Below are 27,742 nucleotides of genomic sequence, written 5' to 3' on the forward strand. Positions count from 1 at the left end.
TTGGTTCTAAGAGTCTTTAAAGCATGATGTTTTGCTTGCAAACAAAGGAGACAAATGTAACACAAAACCAAAATTATTTGCAGAGCATCCGTAATGGGTGTTACTAAGCTATGGCTCAGACTTCCTTGGGCTGGCTTCCTGGTAGGGAATTACCTGCAGGGTCAGGGTCCTACTCCCTCTAGGCTGCAGTTTCCAATGGCATAGTAATAGTCCTATTCCGGTTACTCCCTTCTTCCTTTTGTAATGGGACGTATTCATATATACTGGAGTCTTAAGTATGTGTGCTGTGATTACCATAATGCTTAGTTTTCTAAGACATAGTTTTCTTTTGGTAGCTTATTCAGGTTTTGTCAGAAGCTCAGAACGGGCGACAGGAGCTGGATCGCCTGATGATTACCTGTTCTGTTCATTCCGTCTGGGGTACCTGGCATTGGCCACTGTCGGAAGGCAGGATACTGGGCTAGATGGACCTTTGGTCTGACCGAGTAAGGAAGTTCCTATGTTAAGTGAGATGGCTGTGCTCCTCATTTGTTTTGTTGGGTTTTCTGGGATTTTTTTGGAAATGCCACATCTAATTTTGTAGTTTACTTTTAAACTGCTGGGCAGATGTCCTCTAATTTTAGATCTTTTTGATCTCATCTACTGTTTGCAAGACTGTTGTTGAGATAGTACATTTGTATGCAAAACGAATATTGGTTAACAGCTGAAATAAAGTTTATGGTGGTGTTTGTGTAAGGTGAATTTCAAGTTTTATTTCAGGAAAAGGTTCCAAAGAGAGAGAACTGCTCAGTACAGTTTTAGTTTATCATCATCTCATTTACTTTTTTATAAAAAGGAAAACATTGACACTTATGTGAGGAATTACTTACAGTCTCTTAGAAATGTCTTTTGTTGTACAGAAGCCTGCTATTTATTTTGAGTGCATATAGGACAATTCTGGTGTTCGGTAACTTTTACTGAAATACTGTACCTTACTGTTTGAAGTTGTTTGCATGTTTTGACCCTATATATAGCAGAGAGTCAGATTTAATATACTTGTAATTTTCTGATGTTTGATTCCTGTTTCTTGCTTCTAAAATATCATTATAACTGAATCTGTTTTTACCACAGTTTATAGCTTAACTTTTATTCACCTTGTCAAAAGGGAGTTTGATACAGAAGGGAGTAGATGAGTTAGGATTTTGGAAATTCTTGTGCTTGGGACATTGTTGCTACAAAGGACTCTTAAAACTGATGTGGTTGTGTTTTTTGCAGCAAGTGTACTGACATGCGTAAACCTCATGTTTATAAAAAAATAAACATTTTTGAAGCATAAATACAAATGTTCTTTGGAACTAACCTCTACAGGAGGGGGCCATCTTAGTTTATACTGGTGTACAAACATAATAGTTTCCAGCAGGTAAGACAACATGATTTTGACCACTAAATTTAGGGAGGGGATTGATGCTCACTTATCTATATTTATTTGTTAAAATAAGGACAAGATGTCCTCATTATTTAAAAGTACAACAAAACTGATACCCAAATATAACAGTGCATTATAATTCCATCTCCAGCAGTTCCAATGCCGGGGGGGGGGGAAGTTTAGCTTTGCAGTTTGCTGTCTAGGTCCCCAAGTTTTGAAGTGTTATGGACAAGGTTATGGGGACTAAATGCAAAAGCCAGAGGCCCTCACGGAAAACACCTAGTCAACAACTCCTTCCTAATGGGGCTTCAGCTTGAAAATCTCTTCTGACCTTCATTGGGGTGGGGAGGTGCAGAGAGAGAGAGAGAGAGAGGTGGTCTCAGGTAGATTCAAAACTGTTCAAGCTTTGTATCAAACCAAAATCTTAAACTTATCAGCACTAGTGCTTATGGGATTTCCAGTTGAGCGGAAGTTCATAGATTCCAAGACCAAAAGGGACCATTGTGAGCAAATCTAACCTCCTGTGTAACGCAGGCCAGGGAACTGCCCCAAAATAATTCCTAGAGCAGATCTTTTAGAAAACTATTTAGCCTTCATTTAAAAATGATCCGTGATGGAGCGTCCACCATGACCCTTGGTAAATTGTTCTAATGGTTAATTACTTTCACAGTTAAAATATATACATCATTTATGGTCTGAATTTGTCTAGCTTCAACTTCCAGCCACTGCATCATGTTATATACCTTTCTCTGCTAGGTTGAAGAGCCCATTATTAAATATTTCTTCCCAGTGTAGATACTTGCCAGTAATTTACAAGGGAAAAGGCTCAATTTTATTTTAATCACAATTTTTGTGAAGTGTAAGCTTTTTGGTTTATTTTATACATTGTTTATAGTTATTAATCGGATTGTTCAATCCATTATTATCTCACTGGAATTAATCATGCTGGGGTTAATTTCAGGATTGTTTCTTCCCTCCCTCAGACTTTCAAGTGTGTGTGTCCGTTTGATTTTGTTACCTCCCATATCCAGTTAATAATTTAGAGTTAAAAACAGAAAATTGTAGTAAATCTCCTTCCAAAAAAAAAAAAAAAAAAGGTACCCATGTTCTGCCCCTCTTTCTCTTAGGTTTCCGTTTTCCATTGCAGGTTGGGTCTTTTTTCTTTCTTATATTCCCGTATTTGTAGGTTAATTCCTTTACGTTCTTTTGCTTTTTTTATTGTTTGAGCATACTGTCTATTATTTCAGGAGTATTGCGTTTCTTCCTGATGCATGAGTTTTCCCATCTCAGTGTTGTGAGATTAGTCTCAGTAATTAGTGTTGTGTCCTTTTATGCTTCTTTATGATGTATAGAGAGAGGCCTGAAAATGTGTGTTGAGTGGTTGAATGTCAAATATGGTCTTACCTTGGTTTTGGAAGATTTATTGTGGATCTGAGGTGTGCACAGTGGGCTTTCTTGCACCTTAATTGAGGACTGTTGAGTATAAGCCTAGGGAAGAAGCTAAACTTTAACTTGACTAATTTAGCACATGCACATGTATGGCTTGCCTTGTCTTGACCGGCATTTTAGAAGCTGTTACAACAAGCTAGCTAGTGTTACCTAACATTACGCATTTAAATCCCAGTCTAGACAAAGCCTAAGGGAACAAAGGACGGAGTATGGTCCACGTGCTGCCATGAAAGCCTTGCACGCTCTCTCCCTCCCCATTCCGCTCTTCTCTCCACAGAAGGACAGTGCCTGTGCTTCCTGCATAAATGCTTCTGTACCCTTGAACTCCAGTTGGGAATGGATGGGTTTCTGTTTTCCTCAGATGTCAGTAGATCATTCTAAGCAAGTCGCTTTGCCTGATTTCTTGGTGCCCTCTGCTCAGTCCTATCAAGATGTACTAGAACCAGTTGTTTTTCTTCTTCTCAGTAGTGAAGCTCCAGTTGCAGCAGCTCTTTAAAGACACTCACTGAAAACAAAGGGTGGGAAAGGGAATGGAGCTGAAAACTCTCAGTACCTCCATCCTGTTGGTAACTACTTCAGGACCAGTAGACTGGGGCTGCTGGGACTGCCTTTCACCTTGAATGGAAGAAACAGAGTCGTGGGGCAACTTCTAGCCACATCACCTGGTGTCACATCTAGAGGCTTGGCTTTACAGCAGCAAAATGGCCAAGAAGGCAGTTTTTCTCTCAGCTTGACATGCACGACTACAGAATTCAGCATCATCAGCTAGAGCCTTTGTCTCTGCTGTTCTTCCTAAAGTGATAATTGCTTTGCCTAGGGCTTTGGCAGAGGCCAGGTGTTAGTTGAAAAGGCCTAACTCAAGCTACTGCTTTCTGAACTCCCCCTACTGCTAGCAGTATGTCCCAGCTCACACCACCTCCAGTCATCTCGCTCCTGATAGCTCCCTTGTTTTTTTCCCGTTGGCTTCTCTCATCCACTCAGTGATCATGGTTGCACAGGATATCACTGTCTCAGCTGCAGCACTCTGTCCACCCCTCACTCCTGAAATCACTGTGCTCTCCTTTGTCCTAACTTTCTCCTGGGCGTACTCAGCAGACTGCAGAACTGCAGCTCCCTTCCCTTTCCCAGAGCCTTTCACCTCAGTCTTGTGTATCGCCCCTTCAGCTCCTTCAGTTTCTGATTATCCCCTCCATGATCTGGAAGGTGGAAGAAATGAGAGCAAATTATTCAGAAGGGGACAGTAAGCATGGAGAGTGCAACTCCTGGTGTGAGTTCTTCGTCGAGGAGGTGGAACATCTGGGAAATCTTCAGCACGGCTCTGAGGAAAATGTGCTCTCTGAAGTGAGTGCAGAAAATAAGACAAGGTGGGGGGTAATAGGAGCCTATATAAGAAAAAGACCCAAAAATCATGACTGTCCCTATAAAAATCAGGACATCTGGTCACCCTACCCTTACAGGAAGCAAAAACTCAACTAGTATCTCTTGTGCAATTTGCATTTTTGCACATTTTCCAGTTATGAAAAAGTACGAGTCTGTGTGTGGGAATGCGAGTGAAGAGGATTCAGGGGGCCATGAGGGCTTGAGTGAGGCTGGGATTCTAAGACTGCCTAGTTTAGAGCTCTCTTCTCACCCCTCCCCACTAATGCTACAGAGGGGGAGGCTTTCTCTCTCTGTCCATGTCACTCCATACATCTGTTAGGTTTGTAATATAAACTTAGTAAGAGGTTGAAAAATTTACTTGACTTCCCTTAGCCTAAGAATGGATCATATTCACCAGAGTAAAAAGAAAAAAAATCTGTTCAATCACACACCCTCACAAAGCACACCCCTTCTTGAAAGTTAGAGGACCTGCAGGTGATCCATTTTTCAGGGTATGATCCTCATATTCAGTGCAGATCCACCTCTGCTTTATTTAGTTTTGTCAAACCGCATGTTTTTTACTTTAATTTTAAAAAGTGACTCTGATATTTTTCCCCAACTTCCTATCACACTTTTTACTTAAGCATTGCTGTAGTGTCTTGGTTAAAGTTATCATATTGCTTAGGTTAAAGCTGTTATAGTGTTGCCTCCCAGCGCAGGTTATGTGGGAACAGCAAAACCAATTCAGGCTGCAGCCAATGATTAGCATGTTCGTACTGATTATGTCACTAATTCACAGAAAAGGTCCCAGGAGCTACTGAGGGCAAAGGGCGTGTCCAAAAAGCAAACTGGAAGGAAGAATAAGACTGATTTTTTTTAAAAAAAAATTATTCAAGCTAACACACTGTCTTTAACATTTAGGCCGTTACCTACAGCTGATGAACTCCAAAAAGAGTGAAACCATTTAATATAGGTCCTGTAGTACTGGCCTGAAGACCTGCTTTCCAGATAGGCTTTGTCTACATGACGAAACATTACCATGTTTAAATGTGATTTTTTTTAACAATACAGCTGGGTAACACGATGCCGACTGTGACTGTGCCATCAGTGTAGGCAGGAGTGGGGCTTGTTCAGCATAGTGTAAAGTCTAACCATGCCTAACCATCCTGAGCACTCTGAGGATTACTTGTGCTCATTTGCACTGACTGCAAAAGTTGTCAGCATCACATTAGCCTACTTGATTATGAAAAATTGTTTCAAAATGTCTTTATGTAGACGAAGCTGTAGTGTGGTGGGGATTGGGAGAGAAACAAAGGAAAAGAATATGAGAGGGTAGGATGAAAGGAAAGAGGAATATGAAAACAGGAGAGGGGGAGAGAGAGAGATCTAATCTGACTCCTGATCTTGACCCCTTATGCTGATCAGTTCCCCAGTCTGCTTTGTAAGTCCAAATGTGAATGCAGTCTGTCAAAATAGCTGCATTGGTAGCAATATGCCAGTAGAAGACTTGTTGGTAAAACTTTCTAGCGTAGACAAGCCCTTATTCCACACGGGAAGGGGAATAAGCTGTACTGATTAAAAGCACCTTTATGGTGGTGTAATTTGTTCATCCTAGGGGTTGTATTGGTATCCTTACATTGATTTAAAAAAAACACACACCTAATTGAAATAGTTATATTATTGCAAAGCCTATGTGTAGACGAGGCCTTAGAATGCAAGTAACTGCCAGGCTGCTAGCGAGTGTATTTGCCCATCCTGCCGTTCCACAGTTTGGAGATATGAGGAGTCTAAAAATAATTAGAACGGTTCTCAAAATTGAATGTCACCCTATTCTTTTGAAACCCAGTATCTCTAAAACACTTTGTTCTACTTGCACCAAACTTCCCTCCTTCCCTGTTTCTTAGGGAAAAAAATTACCCTAGATGTGCAGTGTAAAATGTTGAGGTAGATTAGTTTTTAATATTGGCAAAGTTACCAGGGAACGGCATCAGTAATACTTAGTGGTAAATTAGTTTTAGCCTTAACAGAGAAATGACCACACTCTCCACAATAAATTATAGATTTTATTTTAAATTGTGGAAATTTAACTTTGTCCTGACATACCAGAATTGGAATTCAGGATTCTGTGTATACCCAAGAACTACTGTTAGCATCATCTCCTCTGTATTGATTTAGGTGGTGGTGTTGTCAAAAATGCGGACACTTGAATTCTGATCTTGGTAGATAACTAGACGATGAGCTGTTGTATATGAGCTCCAAACTGTAAATACAATTACACAAAAACCCGTTTTGGTAACTTTTGCTGTATAGCTTTTAAAACTGCAGTTCCTTCAGAGAGAGAAATAGTTCGTAAGTATTTAATGGTGAAATGTCAAGTGTTGCTTTCTAGCACAGTGTGTTTAATTTTCATTTTTCAGGAAGTTCTTGCACAAGGTGCCGTTTTTGTTTTCAGACTATTTAGTTTACGTTATACCATCCACATCGTACTGAAATTGATTTAAATGTTTCAACTGAGACAATAAATTGAGATTTAAAGGAGCAAATTTAGCCAGTCTTCATAAAAACAGATTGCTTGCCTTTCTTTACTGTTAATTCTGGTGTTTATTATTATTATTAATATTATTAGGAAGCAGTGTTTTTAAGGAAGTATGGTTGATTATCCAAATCACAGTAATAAAAAGAATAATTTATGGAAAATACTAGGTAATAGTCTCTAATTGGAAAAATCCACCTTGATGTAACATTAAAATAAACACACTTTACCTTTTGTTTCTATTTAGCAATATTGAAATTGGTTTAATTCATTTCTTTGAAAAAATAAGGAATGCAAAATATTTTTATATTTCAAAAGATTTGAATTGATGTTTGCATGCAGCAATTTGTATTTAAAAGGAATCCATTCAGTGTTCTGTCTTTGACATGCAAATACCACTGAAATTCAATTTGAAGAACTTTGATGAGATTGCTATGCTTTTCTTTAATTCTTGTAAGTTGCTTTAGCATTACAAAAATAGTTGCTTCAGATGTAATGCATGTGTTCCATCTTTATATGTAGTGCCCTTTTTGTTGTTTGAGTATATACATGGAAAATTATTAAATACATAACCTTGGTGATTACAATTTGCGGATTCTTTTTTGTTATGGATATTTATAGTGTGCTGAATGGGAAGCTAAATTTTTAGATTAAAAAAAATTAACAGTTTCTATGTGGTCTCACCTTTCTTCACATGCAATTAAATTCAATTAAATATTCTAGTTTTTAAATGTAAAATAGCTGACAACCAGGAAACAATTTTTTAAAATGTTAAAAATGTTACTACAATGGACCACTGCCCTAAATGCTAGTTATTTTTTAATTTTACAGTAAACTTTTTAAAAAGTGTATTTGGTTTTGAATTATAGTTAAATCTTGAACATGCAGTTCAGTATAACTTGCAACTTATGAAAAGAATTGGCACTGTTAAAGCAACAGCAATGCCAACAGAAATCCAGATAATATTCAAGGTTTAATAAGTGATACAATTTGTATTCAAGGTACCAGTGTGTTCTGATGGTGGGTGAAATGAGGGGGGACACCTCATTTTACCTTTTTGGAATGCCTATTTGCTGTAGGAGGATGAGTTTTGGTGCCGAATGTCTTATTTTGTTAAACATTTTTCAAAGAATAACTGTATGTTCCAGAATATTAAAATGTTAAATTGACATTTTTATGGGCATTTGAAAATGCAGTGTTAGGACCAGCCAGCAGAGGACATCAGTCCTTATGCTCATGACCCGAAGTGTCAGTAAATCTCAATTTAAATATATAAACTAAAAAAGCTCTATTAATGAGGCACAAAAAAGTAGATACTGTTGAGCTTTCTTGCTATAACTGATCAAAATGTGAACAATGAACAGTTCAAATTTTTAAATGTAAGTGATGCTACAGTATGCATCAAACAGAAAAGGTTCTATATTTTTAAACCACATTATTTCTTTTATTATTTATCTGAATTTTCACCTATTTTAATATCAAAAGAAGATTTTAATCCATAGAGATTAATAAGAAAAATGACACATATAAAGTGCTAACCTGGCACAATGAATTTTATATTTAGATGATCTGTAATTAATATTGTAGCTTGATTTCCATTCTGAGTCTGATTTTTAACTTCCATCATAACATTCTGTAAGCAAGACTTCTTTCTAACTACTGTCTGTTACATGTATTCCAGCTCGGGCAGATCTCTTGGTCTGCACATATTTTTATGTTTTTTCTGTGCAAGTCCTGCATGGGAGTTGCCATGCTCCTGCTGCCTAAGAATAAACCCCAGTATGGATGGAGAAGCCATTGATTGGGGCTTGATTGCTTCTACACTATTAATAACGAACCTGATTTGTGTAGCTTTTCCTTTGGTAGCACTGCGGAGTGCTGCTCCCAGTGATGGGTAGTCTCAGTGTGTGGTAACGGCCAACAGAAGTGCTGAGTAAGTGGCCTGGGAAAGGAAGAACAGTTCAGAATTGGCAGGAGCCACAAATATGCTTTGCAGGGAAGTACCAACATTGCTAAATCATATGGAACCTATGTCTACCCTACAAGTCATGCAGCTATGCTGCTGTGCGTAGACACTTACTCCAGCAATAGAAGGGATTTTTCCATTGCTGTAGTAAATCTACCTCCCCTCAAAAGGTGGTAGCTAGGTTGATAGAAGAATTTTTCCGTCAAAATAGCCGCATCTACAGGGGGGTGAGGTTGACCTAACCATGTCACACAAGGTATGAAACTTTTCACAGCTTTGAGCAGTGTAGATAGGTCAGCCTATGTGTGACAATCTGTTCATCCTTTTTACAAGACTGATAAATTTTGTACAAAGTATGCCTTGAGGTATTTGAAAACGCATAATCAGCTGAACATTATTGTCCTAGTAAAATGTGTTTGGGAACATTGTATGTGAAGTTATAAAATTCTACTGTATAAGACATGTTCCAAGTCTGAGAAGAAAGCTTCAGACAAGTTCCCCAGAGACAAAAGGCAAGCCAGCACCTCAGCCAGGTGTCGGCATAATCAGATTGACTGTCACCTGATTAAGTAGCTATTCTTTGGCAAGAAGAAGGTTGTAAACGAGAAATTTACATCTTGGCAGTGGAATAGCTGGAGGTTCCCATATAAACAGACTGGCTGTCGCCCTGTGCCCCAGCTGGAGATAATTCTCAAAGAGGAGGAAAAGATGAGGAACAGAGGCCCCAAATCACTTCTCTCCTCCCTTTCTTTCTACCCATGGCACCCACAGTGCCTGAAGGACAAGGAAACAAACATTGTACTCGGTGAGGGGTCCTGGCTGAAAGGTATTCAGCCAATAAGACTGTAAAAGAACATGTGATGAGAGCGATCCCTTTGCTTTAAGTTCACTTAGCGTGTTAAGTTAGGTATTAGTTTGCATTTTATCTTTTATTTCTTTGTAACCAATTCTGACTTTTATGCCTCATTACTTGTAATCACTTAGAATCTATCTGTAGTTAATAAATTTGTTTTATTATTTTATTTATTCTAGTGTGTGTTTGGATGGGAGTGTTTTGAGAAGCTTCATTTGAGGTAGCAGGATTTATGCATATTATTTTCTATTAATGAAATGGTGGACTTTTTATGAGCTTGTATTGTCCAGAAGGAAAGAGCTGGGCAGTTCAAGACGCGCATTCCAGAAGGAAAGAGCTGGGCAGTTCAAGACGCGCATTTCTGGGGACAAGTTTGGGGCTGGGAATATACTGATGTCACTCTGCAAAATAATTCAGGACTGGCTAGCTAAGAGCATTCAGATGAGTGAGCTGGGAATAGTTTACTTGCTAGAGGCTATGTGAGAGCAGACCAAGAGTGGTTGGTCGCACAATGAAGCAGTGTAAAATGCTCCCCAGGTTGGAGAACTGAGGGGACACAATTGCCTAAAGTCCAGATTGTACTCTAAGGAATGTCGCCACTATGTTTTAGGTATAGACCAGGCCTAAATCGTGGAGGAGAAAGGGTTTGTTGGGGGATGGGATCCTGAGGTGTAAGGATGGGGGGTGACTGGGGAATAAGATGTAAGATAAAAGAAAATAAGCAACCACATGAAGAAGTAGAGCTAAAGTATGTTCCTTTATCAGACAGTCCTGTACCAGAAACAAGCCCCACCAGACAAAATTCCAGCACGCTACTGTTGTAAATCAGAATCTAATATTATTGCTGCTACTCCCCCGCAACCAAAGTCCTCTTGGGATTCAGGGGTGAAGTTCCTGTCTCTTTCAGCTGAAACAGGATTACCTTTTGTACTTAGGTTCTCTTTGTGATTGGTTACAAATCTTTGGAGGAGTACATTAGAATTTCTTTTTTCTTCAGTGTGCCCCCTGCTCCTCCAGATCCCTCAACTTGACCTCTCTCCATGTTCACCTCAGGAAACTGAACAACTTGACACTCAGTCAGCACTCAGAAAATGGGAGCCATCTCCCACTTCCCTCTAGTGGGGACTGGGTGTTTGTTCTAGATGTCTTATTCCTGGGATCCAGTGGGCTGTGGTGGTGGAGGACTGAGTATGCATGTTGCCAGTTTGGCCTGAGGTGGCTGAATTGCTTTGTAAAATACCGGAAGTTGAGCGTGCAGTGTCAGTTTCACTTAGCAGCCATAAATCCAGTTGGACTATCTTGTGTGTGTCTGTCCTGAAGGAAGCATACTGTATAAGCCTAGAAATAGTCACTTTATTCACAGACTCCCAAACTTGCAATTTTATCCACTACCACAAGAACCTTGCTTTTAAATTTAAGTTTATTGCATATATTTGCCTTTCTTAGTAGCTCCTTTTAAGGCTTATTTAGGGCTAGAATTTTGAGATCATATTAAAAGGAAATGTCTGGTTTTACTTATAGATCCCAAGAGCTTTTCACCTATCACGCTGAGATGTAATATGATTGCACTTTTTTCCTTTCATACCCACAATAAAGAAAAAATAAGTAGTAACATTAATAAGTACATTGTTCTACCACCAAAAAAACCTTTATTTCATTTGGTTTGTAGAAAAGGTGTATATATTTAAAGACACTGGCAGTGCACTCTGGCATTATGTTAGATGTGTGATTGATAGAAAACGGCTGAACTTTGTTCTTTGTGGTGGGCCCGAGGGGACTGACAGCTTATATACAGTAAAGGGGAAACATTAAAGAAAGACATGGAAAAATAAGAACATTGAGTTACATTATGCAGACTAAAAATAAATAAATTGGGAATATAGACCTTTATGCTTCAGGATATAAACTCCTCATAAGGAAAGCTTCTTGCTAACCTCATTAGCATTTGGTTTATTTCATAATTGTCCATGATATGATTTCTTATTCTGGCTGTGTCTACACTGGCAATAGAATGACAATTTTTTTTGTCTTTCAGAGGAGTTAACCCCCCCCCTCCTCCCCCCCCATTTCGAAGACAAAAGTTTTGCCGCAACAAGTGCCAGTGTGAATGGCACGTTGTCGGCAGGAGAGTGGGTACACTGTGCGACTTTTTGCGGCACGGCTGTGGCGGCACAGTCATGTCTCTAAAAGCTGTGTAGTGTAGACATAACCTCCTTCCTTTAAGGCACCTGGCACTTGTCACTGTCAGGGACAGAATAGACCCCTGAACTGGTGTGATCCAGTATGACACTATTCGTTGTTAATGGATACTGATCCATAGTGAATGGCCTTATTCTACAGATTTTTTTTCTTGAGCTAATCTTCACAAATATTTTGTTGTTTGCAGTGATGTTGTATCCATGTAGGTCCCAGGATGTTAGAGAGACAAGGTGGGTAAGGTAATATCTTTTATTGGACTCAATTTTGTTGGTGCGAGAGATGAGCTTTTAAGCAGTTGGCTGTTAACTGCTCACTTCACCTTGTATTTAGGTGTGACATTCTGAGTGCCTTTCCCAGACCTGAAAATCTCTGTGCAAATTTGAAATATTTTGCTAGCAGACCACTGTTTTCCTACAATATTGTTTTCAAAGACTAGTTTGAACGATGTTTTCCATGTATCAAAACTGTCTCACTTCTCAGTGATATTTTACCTCCTGGGAGAGAGAACTGCCTTTCTCCGTCTTTCTTCTCCTGTTGCCCCTCTGTTCTAATGGTGAGATCACAAGATCAAAAACCTTTGCAGGGACATGTTACTGGCATTAATATCAGTAGCTTGGTGTGTTTATAGACTAGTTTTTTCCTGAGCTGTGAGAGCTTTGCTTATCTTGTTGCAGAATTATGCGCGTTGACCACAAGTGAGCTGCCAAAACAGGACTCTCTTGCCCAGAGGAAAAAATGCACTCAGGTGTGAATCCTAGAAATTTAGGCGAAAAAGACCTGTTTAGGAGGGGTCTGAATAATCTTCTCAGCATGTGATCATGGAGGCCAATGTGCCAGAGATTAAGGGATTTAAACAGTTGGGTTTCTTGCTGTGAACCCATGTTGTACTCCACCTTTCCCCACTTCCTCCATCCTCAAACTCAGGAATACATTGACAGTAAAGGGGTACTTAACTAGTGGTAATGTAGGCCTCACTGGGCCATCATGGCAGGTTCATGGATGTTCAGATGAAGTGGCCAAGAAAAGTCATGATGCCATATTTTCAAAAATATCTGGATTTATCAAAAGGGAACTTTGTTCCCCACTGTGGTTTTGGGTGACCCCCATGTAACCACTCTTGCTATGGTTCATGAAGCCAAATACACAGATGTTGTCTTTTCAGCCGTACACTCTGCAGATGAGGGTGGTGATGCAGTTTGCTTCTTGAGACACAGGCACCTGCTCCATAGGCTTGTTATATGGATATTTTTCCTTATCCCTATGTCACAGAGGCCCCTTTGAGTGTGTTTTAAGATTCGTCCAGCTCTCACCACTGCACATACAAGATGGTGCACAGACATACAGTTTCTCATTTTCTGCTTCTGTATGGATGGAGAAGCTAGGGGTTCCCTTGTGATTCTCCCTCACTCACCTGAAGGAGTACTTTATTTTCTGCCTCTGGCCTAGCATCAGTACCAGTAGGGGAAAAGGTTTGTCAAGGGTTTTGGAGAGAGAGCCAACGTTCCATGAAGCACTCAGTGCTGAAGTGGAACCCAGTGCTAAGATCAAAAGGGGGGCAGAGGGGACGACTCCTGATTTGGCGCAGTACGCATTGTGTGACTCTTCTTTTTTCTTTTCTGAAATCTATAAAATCAGTAGCAAGAAAACAAAGATGACCTTCAGGTTCCAGGAGTGATCTTTTTGTGGCACAACCTTGCTTTCTCTGTGGAAATGTCTTGACTCGTGATGACGGATCAGAGAGGAATGTGTAGCCGCTGAAAAATTTGCCAGTTGCAGTTTTGCATAATATATGTAGAAGCAAAAACGATGTTCTACAATGGAGTTAGGGTCAGCAGGACTTGGCACCACTTAAGTACAGTATGCCAGACAAACTGTTTGCATGTGGGCTGTCGCTTCTGTTAGCACAGCTTAGCTGTTAGTGTGCTGTATACATTAAAAATACTGGGCACATAATTTCAAAGTGATAGGGGCAAACTGAGGATGGATCATGTAGACCTGCAAACTAAATATTACCAGTTGTGTTTTTGTGAAGGCATTTCTTGTTACCTTGTTGCTGCTTTCTCTGTCTTAGATGTGAGCTTTATCAATTATCCCATTGACTTGATTTGTATGGTGTGGTAACTACATATATTGATGGGGCAATAATTAGAGATTGCAGCTTCATGAAGTATCTGTGCTTTGGTGGTGGACTTCAGCTGTTTATGTGCTAGTTTCTCATGATTTATTAACTTGTATTAATTAGGTTGAAGGAGTTTAAGGTCAGTACAGCAAATCACATCCCTATAAAGAGAACATAAATTATACTGTATTTTAGTCTTTCAGAATTCACTTGTATAATAAACATGGAAGCCAGCTGTAATGTCCAGTTAGGATAACAGATTTGGCCACAGTGGCAGTAGGGATTGTATAATAAGCGGACATAATGCATGGCTTGGAGATTCCAGTTTTCCCTTCCTCATTCATGTAATGGGTTGGAATATCTTTGGAATGGGCATAAGTGAGCTGGAAGGTTAGGGCAGTTCAATATGTGGTGGTGGTCTGAGTCAGTGGTATATATTAGACAAGTGGTGGAAGAACAGGTGCAGGGCCTAGCTGCAGGGACAGTTGTGCTATCATATTTTTTTCAGCCTTTACATCATTAAATATTTCTCTCTGGAATTCAGTCCTCAAGTCTGATTTCCCTCTTGTTTATGAAATAACATATGCTGGACTATCTTCCTGTCTGAACCTAGCCTGTTTACAGAAAATTAGTAGTTCTGGTCTTGTCCTCCCTGACCTGTAGCATTGTGTTGGACTTTTTTCCTCTCCCCTTGGATGTCCAGGAAAAGTTCTTGTCTGTTTTTTAGTTTTCCTTGCTCTCTGGCCAGTGTTCCACCACTTGGCATCTTGTGCCTGAGGTCCCCCACCCTCTTCCCTGCTCCACGAATTCCTTGGTGCAGTACTGGTCTCTACAGTGGAAAAATAGAGGATGGGGTGTTAACTATAGCACTGACTTGTTAATACTTTGAAATAGCAAGGAATGCAAAAAAAGTAACCATTTCAGTTCTCCTCAGTTCACATACCTTCCTACAAGATATTTAATTAGAGATTGATAAAATTAGATTTCTCACACACGGGTAATAAGTGCGGGCTATAAAGGTGGGTGGGGGGAAGGATTACTGCGAGTGTAGCCAGTGGAAGGGGACATTTTTGAGTCCCAGGAAGGGAAGCTGACTTTCTTTGAAAGTGAAGAGGGGAAGGCTGTTAAGTTTACATTCATGGGCTTATATCAGAGGCCCAGCTCTGGGAATAACATGGTTGTGAGAGCTTCTGTGGGAGTGTACTGAAATATGCATTGCCCCAGATTTGATGGGCAGGCTAGACAACTGGCTTTTGTAAATGATTTGCAGACACGGATTCAAGGCCTGGGGGAAAATAAGGGCTAAGATTAATTGATATCTCTGAAGAAATCTAACATGCCTTTGGTGTCTGGCAGCAGGTAGGAAGGGTAGTGCAATTATACCTTCAACCCTTGTGACCTGTGTTGTACTGTAGTTTGCTATCAAATTATACCTGGCTGTTTTTCATGCATTAAATAGAAAGGTAAGGATGAAATATGATTTTAGGTAGATAAGAACATCATGCTAATTAAGTGGCCCAGTCAGGTGCTGGGATTGATGGATAAAATATAATGCAAATGCTTTGTTCATAGTGGTTTTGTGCAATAAAATTCTCTTGTGTTCACAGTTTGCACATTATGTATACAGCTTTTTATTGTGGGGTGATTCTGCAGGGATAGGCACTGGGGAAGATGTTTGGGGTTCGAATGAAAACTTTTGCCCACATGCAAAATGACATCCACCCATTTAACACTGATAATGCCAAGCATCAGTCTTTCAGCGTTGTTTTTTTCCAGATTTCTCCCTGACTCCGCATGTATGTATTTAGGATTATGCTCACACCGATTTTTTTCTTACATTTTTCCAAACTAAATCTCACGTTATTTTATACCCACAGTTTTTTGTCTGTCCTCTTGTATTTCCATTGTAATGGATGTTAACAACTTTCAATTTAGTAACATCTGCAAATCTTACCGTATGTTTACTCTTTTCTCCAGATTAATAAAGAGATTTTATCAAACTATTGCGGACATCAATCCCACTGTTACTCCACTGTACGCCCCCTAGCATCCTAGGATTTTTCACACTGCCAACCAAATGAAAGCTTAGTAGGAAGTTTGAGGGGCTCAGTTACTATAATGATGGTGTGCATACTACAAGTACCTAAACAGATATTGTCATTTATCATTTTTTGTCTTTTAGTCAGTTTTCAATCTATACAAGTGATCCTTCCCAAACTAATGTGAATTTATATTTTAATTAAGATTGAGACCATATCAAATGCTTTATTAAAATACAAATGTAGGACATCTGTTGGTCATTCCTCCACTAATTTTGTAATTCTGTTTTTAAAAATCAGTCTTATCCTCTCACTTATTAATTTTATTTGTTTACTTATTTGGTTAGCACTTAGCTTTTATGTTTTTTTTTGTTTTGTTTGGGGGTTTTGTTTTGCTGTCTGTATCTCCTCCATACAGGTCTGAGTGCAGTTTGACTCATCTTTATCCTTAACTACACTTCTAAAATGCAGGATGTTCCTTACTAGTAAATTCCCCCACCTCTTCCCCCCAAAAGAAAGTTTTCTGACTTTTCCAGGTTCTGGGTCCTCCAAGCTGACCGGTTGTTTTACTTGGCATAGTAAGATGTGACACAATTGATTTCCTGGGTTACTGTTTGCATGGCCCTGTGGCCAGTGAGAAAATGCAAGCAGGTATTGGAAAGAAAATGATTATTCTTATTCTAGTGTGCCTTTCAATGGCATGCTTTTTAAAATCTTATCCTTCTACTAAGCCGTAAGTTATCCTCCAGAGGGACGCTATATTCAGAGGGTGAAAATGGTGCGGTGTTGTTCATTGTTATGCAGCTTACATTTATTTAAATTAGTTTATGTCTCTGAGAGGTATGACCTATTTGAGACTAAACTAAAGGTGGGTGGAGATTTTCAGGGAAGGGAACATTTTAACACTTCTGGAAAGAGCTATAGAAAGAACAATAGATGTGTTCTAAAGGAGTTGAAGAGGAGCAGACACCCTGTAAAGTTGTCACCTGTGGAAAGTTTTGCTAGATCACCTTGATTTGTCTGGGTGGGTCCCAAGCTGAAAATTCTTCCAGGCTGACGGAACATCTCTTTTTCTGTCAGGACTTGTTCCTGCAGGAAAAGCGTCTAAAGATTGCAGTTTGAGAAAGCAGAGTGAATAGAGTGAAGGGGGAGTGACATGGTAACAGATGCAAATAGAAGGGGCATCTGATCTTGTTCATAGAATATCAGGGTTGGAAGAGACCTCAGGAAGTCATCTAGTCCAACCTCCTGCTCAAAGCAGGACCAATCCCCAATTTTTGCCCCAGATCCCAAATGGCCCCCTCAAGGATTGAACTCACAACCCTGGGTTTAGCAGGCCAATGCTCAAACCACTGAGCTATCCCTCCCCCCGTTCTCTGATTTGAACCACTTTTAAAGTCAAGACCAAACTTGGGTCCTCCTTGTGACAACAGGAATTAGGAATCGTGCAGAAGCAACGCCCTTAACCCATGTGGAGAAGGATGTGCATTCCATTGTTCTGTAGTGACCACCTCAGACCAACTAAATATCAGGATTAATAGGCTCTGAAGCAGCCTCATAAAGCCTTTTCTAGCCAGCATAATGGTTTACATACTGCATGATCTTTACCTAGAATGGGCTATCCAAGAGGAACTCCCTGATAGCAGCCTTCAGCTACCTGAAGGGAGGTTCCAAAGAGGATGGAGCTAGGAGCAATGTTTGGCACGCGGCCCGCCAGGGTAAGCCCCCTGGTTGGCCGGGCCAGTTTGTTTACCTGCCGCGTCCGCAGGTTCGGCCGATCGTGGCTCCCGCTGGCCGCAGTTTGCCACTCCAGGCCAATTGGGGGCTGCAGGAAGCAGCGCGGGCCAAGGGATGTGCTGGCTGCCGCTTCCCTCAGCCCCCATTGGCCGGGAGCAGCGAACCGCTGCCGGTGGGAGCCGTGATCGGCCGAACCTGTGGATGTGGCAGGTAAACAAACTGGCCCAGGGGGCTTACCCTGGCGGGCCACGTGCCAAATGTTGCCGATCCCTTAGGTAGGCTGTTCTCAGGGGTGACAGATGACAGAACAAGAAGCAATGGTCTCAAGTTGCAGTGGGGGAGGTCTAGGTTGGATATTAGGAAAAACTATTTCATTAGGAGGGTGGTGAAGCACTGGAATGGGTTCCCTAGGGGAGGTGGTGGAATCTCCATCCTTAGAGATTTTTAAGGTCCGTCTTGACAAAACCCTGGCCGGGATAACTTATTTGGGGTTGGTCCTGCTTTGAGCAGGGACTTGGACTAAAGACCTCCTGAGGTTTTTTCCAACCCTAGTCTTCTGATTCTTCTGTGATTAAAATCTACCTTTTATGGTTGTTAAATTTATTTCTTGTTTATAATATAACCCAGTTTGTGCAATACATAATTGGGGGGTGAGGGTGGTAAGAGGGTGTGCATACCTCCCTCCACGTTGAGACAGGAGGCGGATTTCATAATATACCTTTGGGTCTGCACTCCAAGGGAGGTGGGCACCTGAGTGGTGGGGCAAGTCTCTTAAGCTGAGTCCTCTCAGCGCTGATCTCAGTGTTTGTGGTGGTCTACAGTTGAGTGTGTCCCTGCCTGTGTGTGTGCTGGAGTGGGCTTAAGACCCTGACCCAGCAAGACAGGTTAAAGGGGGCCCATGCTGGCAGAATAGGCGGGCTCAGTGGTATCTCAGCACATCAGGTGGCATCTTGAAGAGGGGCAACCCATCACACCTTCCTTAAAAAAAACTGATAAAAAGAAAACTTGGGTAAAATTGAAGGAAAGGGGACAGAGGAAGGACAGGAAAGAGGGTAGCTTTAATATTTTGCTGGCTAGTAAGTCAGGTACCAGGTCATTGGTTATTTCAGTAGTTTGATATGATCAGCTTTTCCTCACTGCTGCGCCCCAAACATCCAGATAATGTTAAAACTTCTTAAAGGAGCTCTGTTTACAGTATTGCCATGTGATGTTGAATGTCTGCAAACACAAGACTCTTGCTGTGTTAACTTTATCTGCCTGGAGTAGTGAGATCTTTAAATTCAGATTTAGTGCTTCTAATTTTGTACAGAAAAATCTGAATTTGGAATATTTAGCTGTTAATTTCTTAAAAGCATCTGGTTGCCTATAAATCTTCATAAACTGTATTTTTTTAGTCGCTGATACAGATTGCAATTTAATTACCAAGACCTGCTAGGTTATGTGTTCTGGTGGTGTGGTGCACGCTATGGCTGTGCTGTAAGACTATGAAGTACAAGTATCTTCAGCTGTGCAAAAACTGACATAAATCAGTTTTATTTTGTAAAACTCCATCCTTCCACTGAATGAATAATTCTTTGTCGAGAATAAAATAAATATATTACACTATATTTTTTGTGATTATGTTGGTGTCTAATATAGAAGTAGTAGTTTTATGTAATTTGATAGCACTGAATTTGCAGGAGGAGGAAGATTCAGGATCTGTTTTAATCTAAGATGTGGGGTACATTTCTTTTAAAATAAACTGAAAATTTTGTAAAATACAAAACCTTATATTAAGGTGACACTTGCTAAACCCCATTGCCCTGCTCATAATTGACAAAGATGTCAGCATCCGTGTTGCTGTCCTGTCAGTAGCATTTTTGGCTCCTGTTGGTCTGTGAGATGAGCAGTACTCCATGAGCAGCAACGACAGATATCTGCTCAAGTAGAAAATCCATGTATTCCAAGGCATTGGGGTTTCATGGCAGGTTTCCCACAGTTTTTGCTATGTTCTATACGAGCTAAGCCAGGGGTGGCCAAAGTTACTGACCCTCTGAACTGCATATGACAATCTTCAGAAGTTTGAGAGCCAGGGTGTGTCTGCTGCGGTTCGGGGCTTCTGCCCCACAGGAGGCATCTGTGGGGCTCGGGGCTTCAGTCCTGCTCCTGCTGAAGCCCCAAGCCCTGGCAGGCGCACCCCATGGGGCTAAAGCCCTGAGACACCCCCCCCCCACCCCCTGCTGGGTAGAAACCAGTACCCCACCACCTTGCTGCAAGGCAGAGGTCCCGAGCTCTGTCTCTTCTCCCCCTCCCCATCTCAGTCTGGTAGGTGGGGAATGCGGGGGAGTGGAGGGTGTTCCAGGAGCTGCACTTTAACTGTAAAAGAGCCATATGTGGCTCACGAGCCGCAGTTTGACCACCTCATAGCTTATGCATTCATTTAAAAATTTGTAATTTCTGATTGTAATGTCAGGGTACAAATCAATGCAGTATTGTCCTGAGTCTGCAGGCTGAAAATGAGGTACAGACGTCTCAATTTAATTCAGTTTAACTGGTTGTCAGAAGATCATAATCAGATTCAAAGTTCAACATAGTTTTGAACGCTTTCATGTCATGTTTTCCTGTAGGAGAAACACCTAGCTCTAATGGTCTTTATCCATTAAACCTGGACATACCTGTCACATCTTTGATTCCTTTTATTTGAAAGATCTTTCTTTAGGAAGAGGTTTCAAATTTTGAATGTATAAATATTTATTTATTTGGAGGCATTACAGTGCTTAAAAACTAAGGTAAAATGATATTCTGCTGTATGTCATCAGTTTCTTTAAAAAACGGTCATGGGACTCTGTGAATTTGTGTACAGAATTGTATAAACTATATTCAGAAACATTTATTCCATCTCTAGTCTGTCTGCATGCCAGTGCAGGCCTAAAAAAAAGTACACTCATTGGACTCAGGTGGGCTCTGACCCCATGACATCTTGCAGCCTAATCAAGGATTGTGCCCCTAAACCTACAAACCGGATAAGTGTGGTCCAAAAGCAACAATCAGTCTCTTCTGTTGGGTATTGCCTCCCTCCTTTACTGCTGTCAGGAATTCACTCCCAGCTTTTCAGCCTCCTTTAGTCACATGGCCTGGAGAAGGGTCTATGTTGATCTCGTTCCCTCCACCTGGGGTCCCTCACTGTCTTATTCTGTGGGCATTTGGAGATGGCTCCCTTCTGCCTCCTAGCAGTGTCTGGGATCATTGCTTTAAGAACCCTCTTAGGCTGGCTCAACTGCAGCTCTGTCATCCATCTGCTCTGGGATGCAAAGCATTTATCTCAGTGGTTCATTCATTGACTCTTCATGCTGCCAGCTCCGTTATTGAGACACAGGGGTAACAGATCCAGTGCATAAGTGTACCCTGGGGTGAATAAATTATCGAAGTTTCAGTGATTCTCAATAGCATGTGGTGCAGTGCAGGTTTAGGGGATGGAGGGAGGGAAACAAATGGACTTTCCCTGCCATCCCCATTCTCTCTTGCAGCAAGTAAATCTGAAGCCTCATTTCGCTGACACTAACTAAAATTGAAACCAAAGATCTTGTGGAGGACTGCAGGGTAGACTCAGCTCACACTCCCAGAAGCCAGGCCTGAGGGTTGTGGTGCAGGGTTTCCCTTCTGGGTAAATCTGCAGGACCCAGCTCTGCTGGTATGTGCAGTAGATCAGGGAGGGTGAGGCATCTTGGGCCTTGTCTACGTTTTGTAACATTTTCAAGCTGTGTCACCTGGCGCACACAACTACTAAGATACAGAAAGCTCCACATAACCTTTACAACTTAAGGGGGAAAGGAGGCTACATCAAATGTTATGACAATATTATTGTCTTGGTAAAAACTTCTGCTTTTATAAAAAGCCTAAACTAGCAACTTATCCTTTCTCATAAGAGCACAAAGATGAGCAGCGTTAACATAAAATTATTCAGAATGGCTGTAAAAAGTATTCAAAAGCATAACGAATGGTCTCGTCAACAATGTATCAGGATTTCATGCCAATTCATACTAAATAGTATAAGAGAAGGACACATTTTACAAACGGGTTTAATTCTTTGCTCAGTAGTGACATGGCTCGCTACTGGTGTCTCTACATGATAAGGTATCATAGTGCACAGCTACAAGGGAAGGGCTATAGATTTGCTGGGGGAACGTTAATTGTGAATTTCCTGACTCTTGTGGATTTAATTTCAACCCTAATTCTGCCTTGGCACTAAACTTCATCATCTTTCAGTAGTAACATGGGATGTCTATCATGAAGTCTTTCTGGCATTGGTGCTTTGACGTATGAAATGTTCTGTGTTTTGTGCAGATGTTGCTTGCTCTTCTAGAAATTCATGTTTGAATCAATGTCATCTTTTAGTTCCTGGCTTTTGTCATGTCAATTTTTAATTTACGTAATAAAAATAAACTGGATCTTCCACAGCTATCAGGCCCTCATCATTCTGTTCTTGCTGCTTGTTTGGCAGCAGCAAAATCAGAACACACAGAATGGCCTGTCAGCAAAGGAGGTAGTCCAAGGACGCTGAGCTGGCCTGTTGAATATTGGCATGAAATTTGAGGAGATGTAAATGTTGCAACAAATGACATACTGTATAAATATAGCGATGCATTTGCCAACTTAGGGTTTTATAGACTGCAAAATTATACTGTTTGTGATAGGCTCTGCCATGAGTTCAGTGTAATTGAAATGTAAATAGATCTTAATTTGTATGGGATTTGTTTCTGCCACTAATTCCATGTTACTTTTTGCAATATGCTCTTGTAACCCTGTTACAATCATCTTATGAGAATTGGTTTCTTAATTAAAGCCAAGAAAAAGTACCAATTTTTTTTCTTAATGACACTAATTTATGAAGAAGTTAGGATTTAGCTTTAGGTCATTTTTTTTTTCCAGTTCAGAGAAACATAATTAGGTTTTAAACGCATGCTTTTATATGTAGTTCAGAAAATGATTTTATTGTTATTTTCTTTCTAATGGCAGACAAGTTGGGATGGAAATACTGTTGCTTAACATAGAAGGCAGTTAGCACATATTATGGAGTTTGGAGTAGATGTACTAAATAGTAATTTGGAATGATGAAGGGTAACCGCCTAGCAGCTTGTTAGTTTGATACATCTCTGCCATCTCCTATGAACTCATGAGCTGTTTTGTGTTTGGAGTGCATTTCTTCAGAGACAAAATAATCAAAAGAACTAGTGTTCCAGGATAAATATGCTTTTCTGGACATTTGGTAGGGGGCGGGGTAGGGGTATTTAAGAGTAAATTTAGTGCTAAGGAAAGGTGCCAGACACATGCCATTACCAGTCAAAGTTGGTTAGCCAAACAATAGCTTGAAAACGCCTCTCTCTCACCAACAGAGATTAATACAATGAATACCTGTTACCGTTCACTAGGCTTTGCCCCCTCTGCCAGCTCACTGAACCCTTTTGTCTCATCCTCCCATCTGTACCTGTTTATTTTCATATGGTTCTCTATAGCCTCCAAGTGTGCCTGGCCTTTTTGCCCTATTTACCTGTCGGTTCATATATCTCTTGGGATCTGACCCACTCACCTGAAGCATACAAGTTCCTGTTTCCAAGACTGTCTTTGAAAACTCTCATTTTGGCCATCAACCATAGAACCCTGCCTTCGTGGCTTACCTCATTCTTCACAACACGTTAAACATCAATTTAAAAATCAAAGTAGGCACTTGAAGCATGTCAAAGGTACTGCTCAGGTACTGCTTACTATGCTTTTATGCTGCACCCTTTTCTCCTTTCTTACCACGAGTAAAGATAGGCTGTTGGTGGTCTGATCTGGAAGAGGGTTTTGAATGTACAGTGTTGAGGGAGATCAAAGAAGCAACTAACTCAGTGAAATGGTAATAATGGGAAACTTCAATTACCAGTATCCAAACTTTTAAACCATCACAATGGGGCAACATTTAGGGAAATGGTTGCTTGATTTACTAGGTTTCAGAGTAGCAGCCGTGTTAGTCTGTATACGCAAAAAGAAATGGAGTACTTGTGGCACCTTAGAGACTAACCAATTTATTTGAGCATAAGCTTTCGTGAGCTACAGCTCACTTCATCGGATGAAGTGAGCTGTAGCTCTCGAAAGCTTATGCTCAAATAAATTGGTTAGTCTCTAAGGTGCCACAAGTACTCCATTTCTTTTTGATTTACTAGAGTACTACTTGGAATACCTAGTCCTAAAGCACACAAGAGGAAAGGTTTTTCTTGACTTATTCCTAACTGAGATACCGGAGTTGGTCAAAAAAGTAATTACAGCTTAACAGCTATTGGTGATTATAATTTAAGTACTGCATCCTCAGGGAGGAATTTCATATAAAAAATAAACCTGTCACTATGCACTTAGCTTTAGAAAGGGAGATTGGGGGGAAAAAGGGAGCTGATCAAAAAGGCCCTAAAGTAAAAACTTAGGAAAGTAAAATCCTTAGCCTAAAATAGGTACAAAGACTGTGCATATCCCTAAACTGAAAAGGAAACAGGAAGGTAAAAGAGATGTGGTTAATTGTCAGAGATGAAGAGAGTATTGAAGCCAAACCAGTATTCTTCCGAAAATGGAAATGCAACATTAGTGAAACTAATAAAAATAACATAAACAACGGCAGATGAAATATATACATATGTATATTTTATGAAGACAGGGATTTTTGAAGAGTAAATAGTCACAGAGAGAGACAATAAATGTTTTAAATATATGTGAAGCAGAAAGCTTGCAAAGGAATGAGTAGGTCAACTGGATTATCAGAGAGTAAAAAGAGAAATTGAGGCAGACAAGGCCATAGCAGAGAAGCTGAATTTTCTCTGCATCAGTTGCCTTTCCACAGAAGATGCTGGGAGATAATTACCCAATACCTATTCTGTCAGGTAATAAAATTTAAGGTGGTGTCAACACAGGTGGTACTGGAGCAATTTGGCCTCCTGTAGTCAATTAGAATTCTTTGTGTCAGCAAATTTTAGGTGATCAGATCAGGAAAAAGGTATCCAACCAGATAACTTTTTAAAGTAAAAATTACATTGATTTAGCTGATGCTTTTGTCAACTTTTTTTTACACTTGTTAATTGCCAGTCTTGTGCTAACAAGTTAAAGGACAAGAGACAGATCTGAGCTGAGTTAGCAAAACTAAAATTGGCTGCAATACAAATCAGATGTCTAATAAGCTGTATAGTGAGCATCCTCCTGGTGGATATGGGGTGCACATGCTGAGCTAGAACTCCATATGGCGGACTGTTTAATGATTGACAAATATGGATCCTATTAGCATGAAATTGGTGCTTAGCCAGCAACATTTTTTGAAGATCCCATACATTTTTAAAAAAAACCTCACTCTCTTGAAACAAACATTTTTTAGCTTTGTATCTCTTGCAACTTTGTTTCTGCCTCAACATGAGAATTTTTAAAATATTGCGCTGAATTCTGTACTAAAAATGTATTTGTGATGGGGAAGCCATAAAATAATTGTAGAATCCATTGCCTTCATGATGTGATAACTAGAGATTTGACTTCATGCGGTATTTTGTTTTGAATGTATATGGTCTACTTCAATTTTTTCCTCCACAGATGTAAACTGCAGTAATAATACAAAACAGTGTGTGTGGGGTATGACTCACTCAGGTGCATTTATTTTTTGCCTTTGCATAGAGTGAAGACAGTCCGAGTCCTAAGAGACAACGCCTTTCTCATTCAGTCTTTGACTATACAGCAGCATCACCAGCCCCATCACCGCCAATGCGACCATGGGAGATGACATCAAATAGGCAGCCTCCTTCAGCTCGACCCAACCAACATCACTTCTCAGGGGAACGATGCAACACACCTGCACGCAACAGGAGGAGGTAAATGGCTTAGTCAGGTTGTGGAGTGGTTTCTTGCTAGCCTGTCTGCTGATTCAGGCGAGACCTTTTTCAAGGCAGCAGGGATTCATTAGCATTAGAAGTGAAGTACTCCTAGCAGAAGACTGCTAGTTATACAACACTATATGATAAATATTAATTTTGAAAAATTTGTTGATAAATATTTGCTATTATTGCTGCTGAAAACTGGTATTTGAAGTAATTAATGAGGTCAATGAAGTCTTCCTATAATTTTGTGTGGACATGTACAGTTTGAGAGGGTGGTTGCTCCTTAGCGTTTTCAGTTAGAATCCATGTATTTCTCTAATACTGCACATTATATTAGTGCATTGTACACATAGACAATGTGTCAGAAAATCAACCAAAAACTAAAGATTCCTATTTCTGGACAGGCTATTACTACTAGTTGTAGACTAATTATTTTTATAGTGCAGTAAACGTGCATGACACACAACTTACAACTTTGTCCTTCCCTAATAAGTGTACAATCTAATTTCAAATGAGAATGAATAAAACTGACAAGATTGATGCAAGTAGTATCATGTGATTGCTTAGATGTGTGGTGAATGTATTGCAAGGGTTTACATTTTTATCTTAGTTTAGTTTTGGGCTATGGTTCATAAGCCTCTTTTGAAGCAAAGTTTTTCGAATAAGCTCAATTAGTCATGGAAGAATAGAGTTTTGGGTGGCTATGTTGAACTGGTGCCTGCACCAGTGCGTTGTAAAGCTTAAAAATAAAGACCTCTTCACTATTCTAGTTAATTATCCAAAACACAAGCGTTTGCTCCCTCACAATAGGTTTTGGAACTGTTTTTGTCACCTAACACGAATTTAAAACACATTTCCCTATGTTTGCTTCAGAAAAAAGTGATACTTTACATTCTCCAGCTTTAGGAGAAACCATACATTTTTATGAATGCAAAAACCAGGCTTTTGAGACCAGAAACAGACCCTCTTCTATCCCCAAAGTTAAAAATTGTCAACTGGCATTTTGTTAGTTTACTGAAGCTGTAGCACATTGTTACTTATTTTAAAGAAGTCTTTTAGGGTCACAAATGCTGGAAGCTTCCAGCCACAACTTGCAAAATTATATTTGTTTTCATATAACCAGCAGTCAAAACTAATAATGCAAGTCAATGAGTTGATTTCTTGGATTGTTGCAGAGAGAGGCAATGGGGTCCAATGGATAGGCAATTGTCTTGTGACTCAGGAGACCTGTATTTTATTTTCAGCTCTTCCACTGACATTCAACTGTGAACCTCTGTTTTACCCTCTTGTCCTCTGTCTTGTCTGTTTAGACTGGGACCTCCTCAGGGCAGGAACTCTTTGTACGGTGCCTTGCACAGTGGGCCTCGAACTTGCTTGGGGTTTCAAGGCACCACTGTAATACAAATAAAAAGTAAATTATTAATAAAATAAGCTCAATAGGCTTTTACATAATTCTGTTTAAAAGTGAAGTTAATTTTCCCTTCTTCTGATGAACTTGCTTCAAGTTTTGTCAGGTTTAGTCTCTGTCACTATGTATATCCATTAATCTGTTACCCAGGTAACAAAACCTGTGTGTGCTCTGACTGGAGACTGTTTTGAAGCTGTCTGTCACCAAATGGCTAGCAAATACATCAGTATTGCCAACACCAAGCATTTAAAAAAAAGTTAGACCCCGGAAAATCTTGATTCAAAATAAGCTCTTTGTTAGTCTGCCTTCTTCCCTCTACAGGATCAAAAATCTGCTGTCATCCCACTTTGTGATTATTTAGGTTCAACATTCACCCTTATGTACACAGTGGATGCAAAGTTGGACTTCCCTCAGCTGCAGGGAAAGGGTCTGCACAGTTTGCTCTCCACTATTTGGGAAGATGGAGCTGCCGTGTTTTCCCCATCCGTCCTTTCCTTGCCATACTCCAGCTTCCATCCCCATTCTTCCTGCCTCCCCTGATATGTAACACACCACCTTCCCTCTGCCTTCTCAGTCTTGTACCCTCATGTTCCTCCGCATCTGCTCCATGGCAGTAGCTCTGGTACTCTATTCCCTGATTGAGAACATTTAAAAAGTTACTGGGGGAAAAAAGTACTTATGTGAACAGCTAAATACAGAGAACAGGAATCTCTAGTTACAGACAGCTGTGATTGTTGTTACTGGCTAAGACCTGCATGCATCTGGTTATATTTATTTTTTGCTCCGTTTCCTCAACCTTGTTTCGTTTGTTTG

General features: G+C 40.3%; 1 protein-coding gene and 1 long non-coding RNA gene across 2 annotated transcripts in view; one reads left to right on the forward strand and one right to left on the reverse strand.

The window, feature by feature from the left end:
* The window catches only part of RNF38 (ring finger protein 38), a 191,195-nt gene that overhangs the window by 117,694 nt on the left and 45,759 nt on the right, over positions 1 to 27,742 (forward strand). The window contains 1 exon segment of the mRNA XM_037902208.2: positions 25,322 to 25,515. Coding sequence (XP_037758136.1) covers positions 25,322 to 25,515 — 194 coding nt within the window.
* On the reverse strand, positions 339 to 27,061 carry LOC122465772. Its single transcript, XR_006290812.1, has 3 exons — positions 27,052 to 27,061; positions 10,497 to 10,505; positions 339 to 497 (listed from the first exon to the last, which is right to left on the reverse strand). It is a non-coding gene; the product is annotated as an uncharacterized LOC122465772 (long non-coding RNA).

Source organism: Chelonia mydas, chromosome 5, assembly GCF_015237465.2.
Source record: "Chelonia mydas isolate rCheMyd1 chromosome 5, rCheMyd1.pri.v2, whole genome shotgun sequence".
Lineage (NCBI taxonomy): Eukaryota > Metazoa > Chordata > Testudines > Cheloniidae > Chelonia > Chelonia mydas.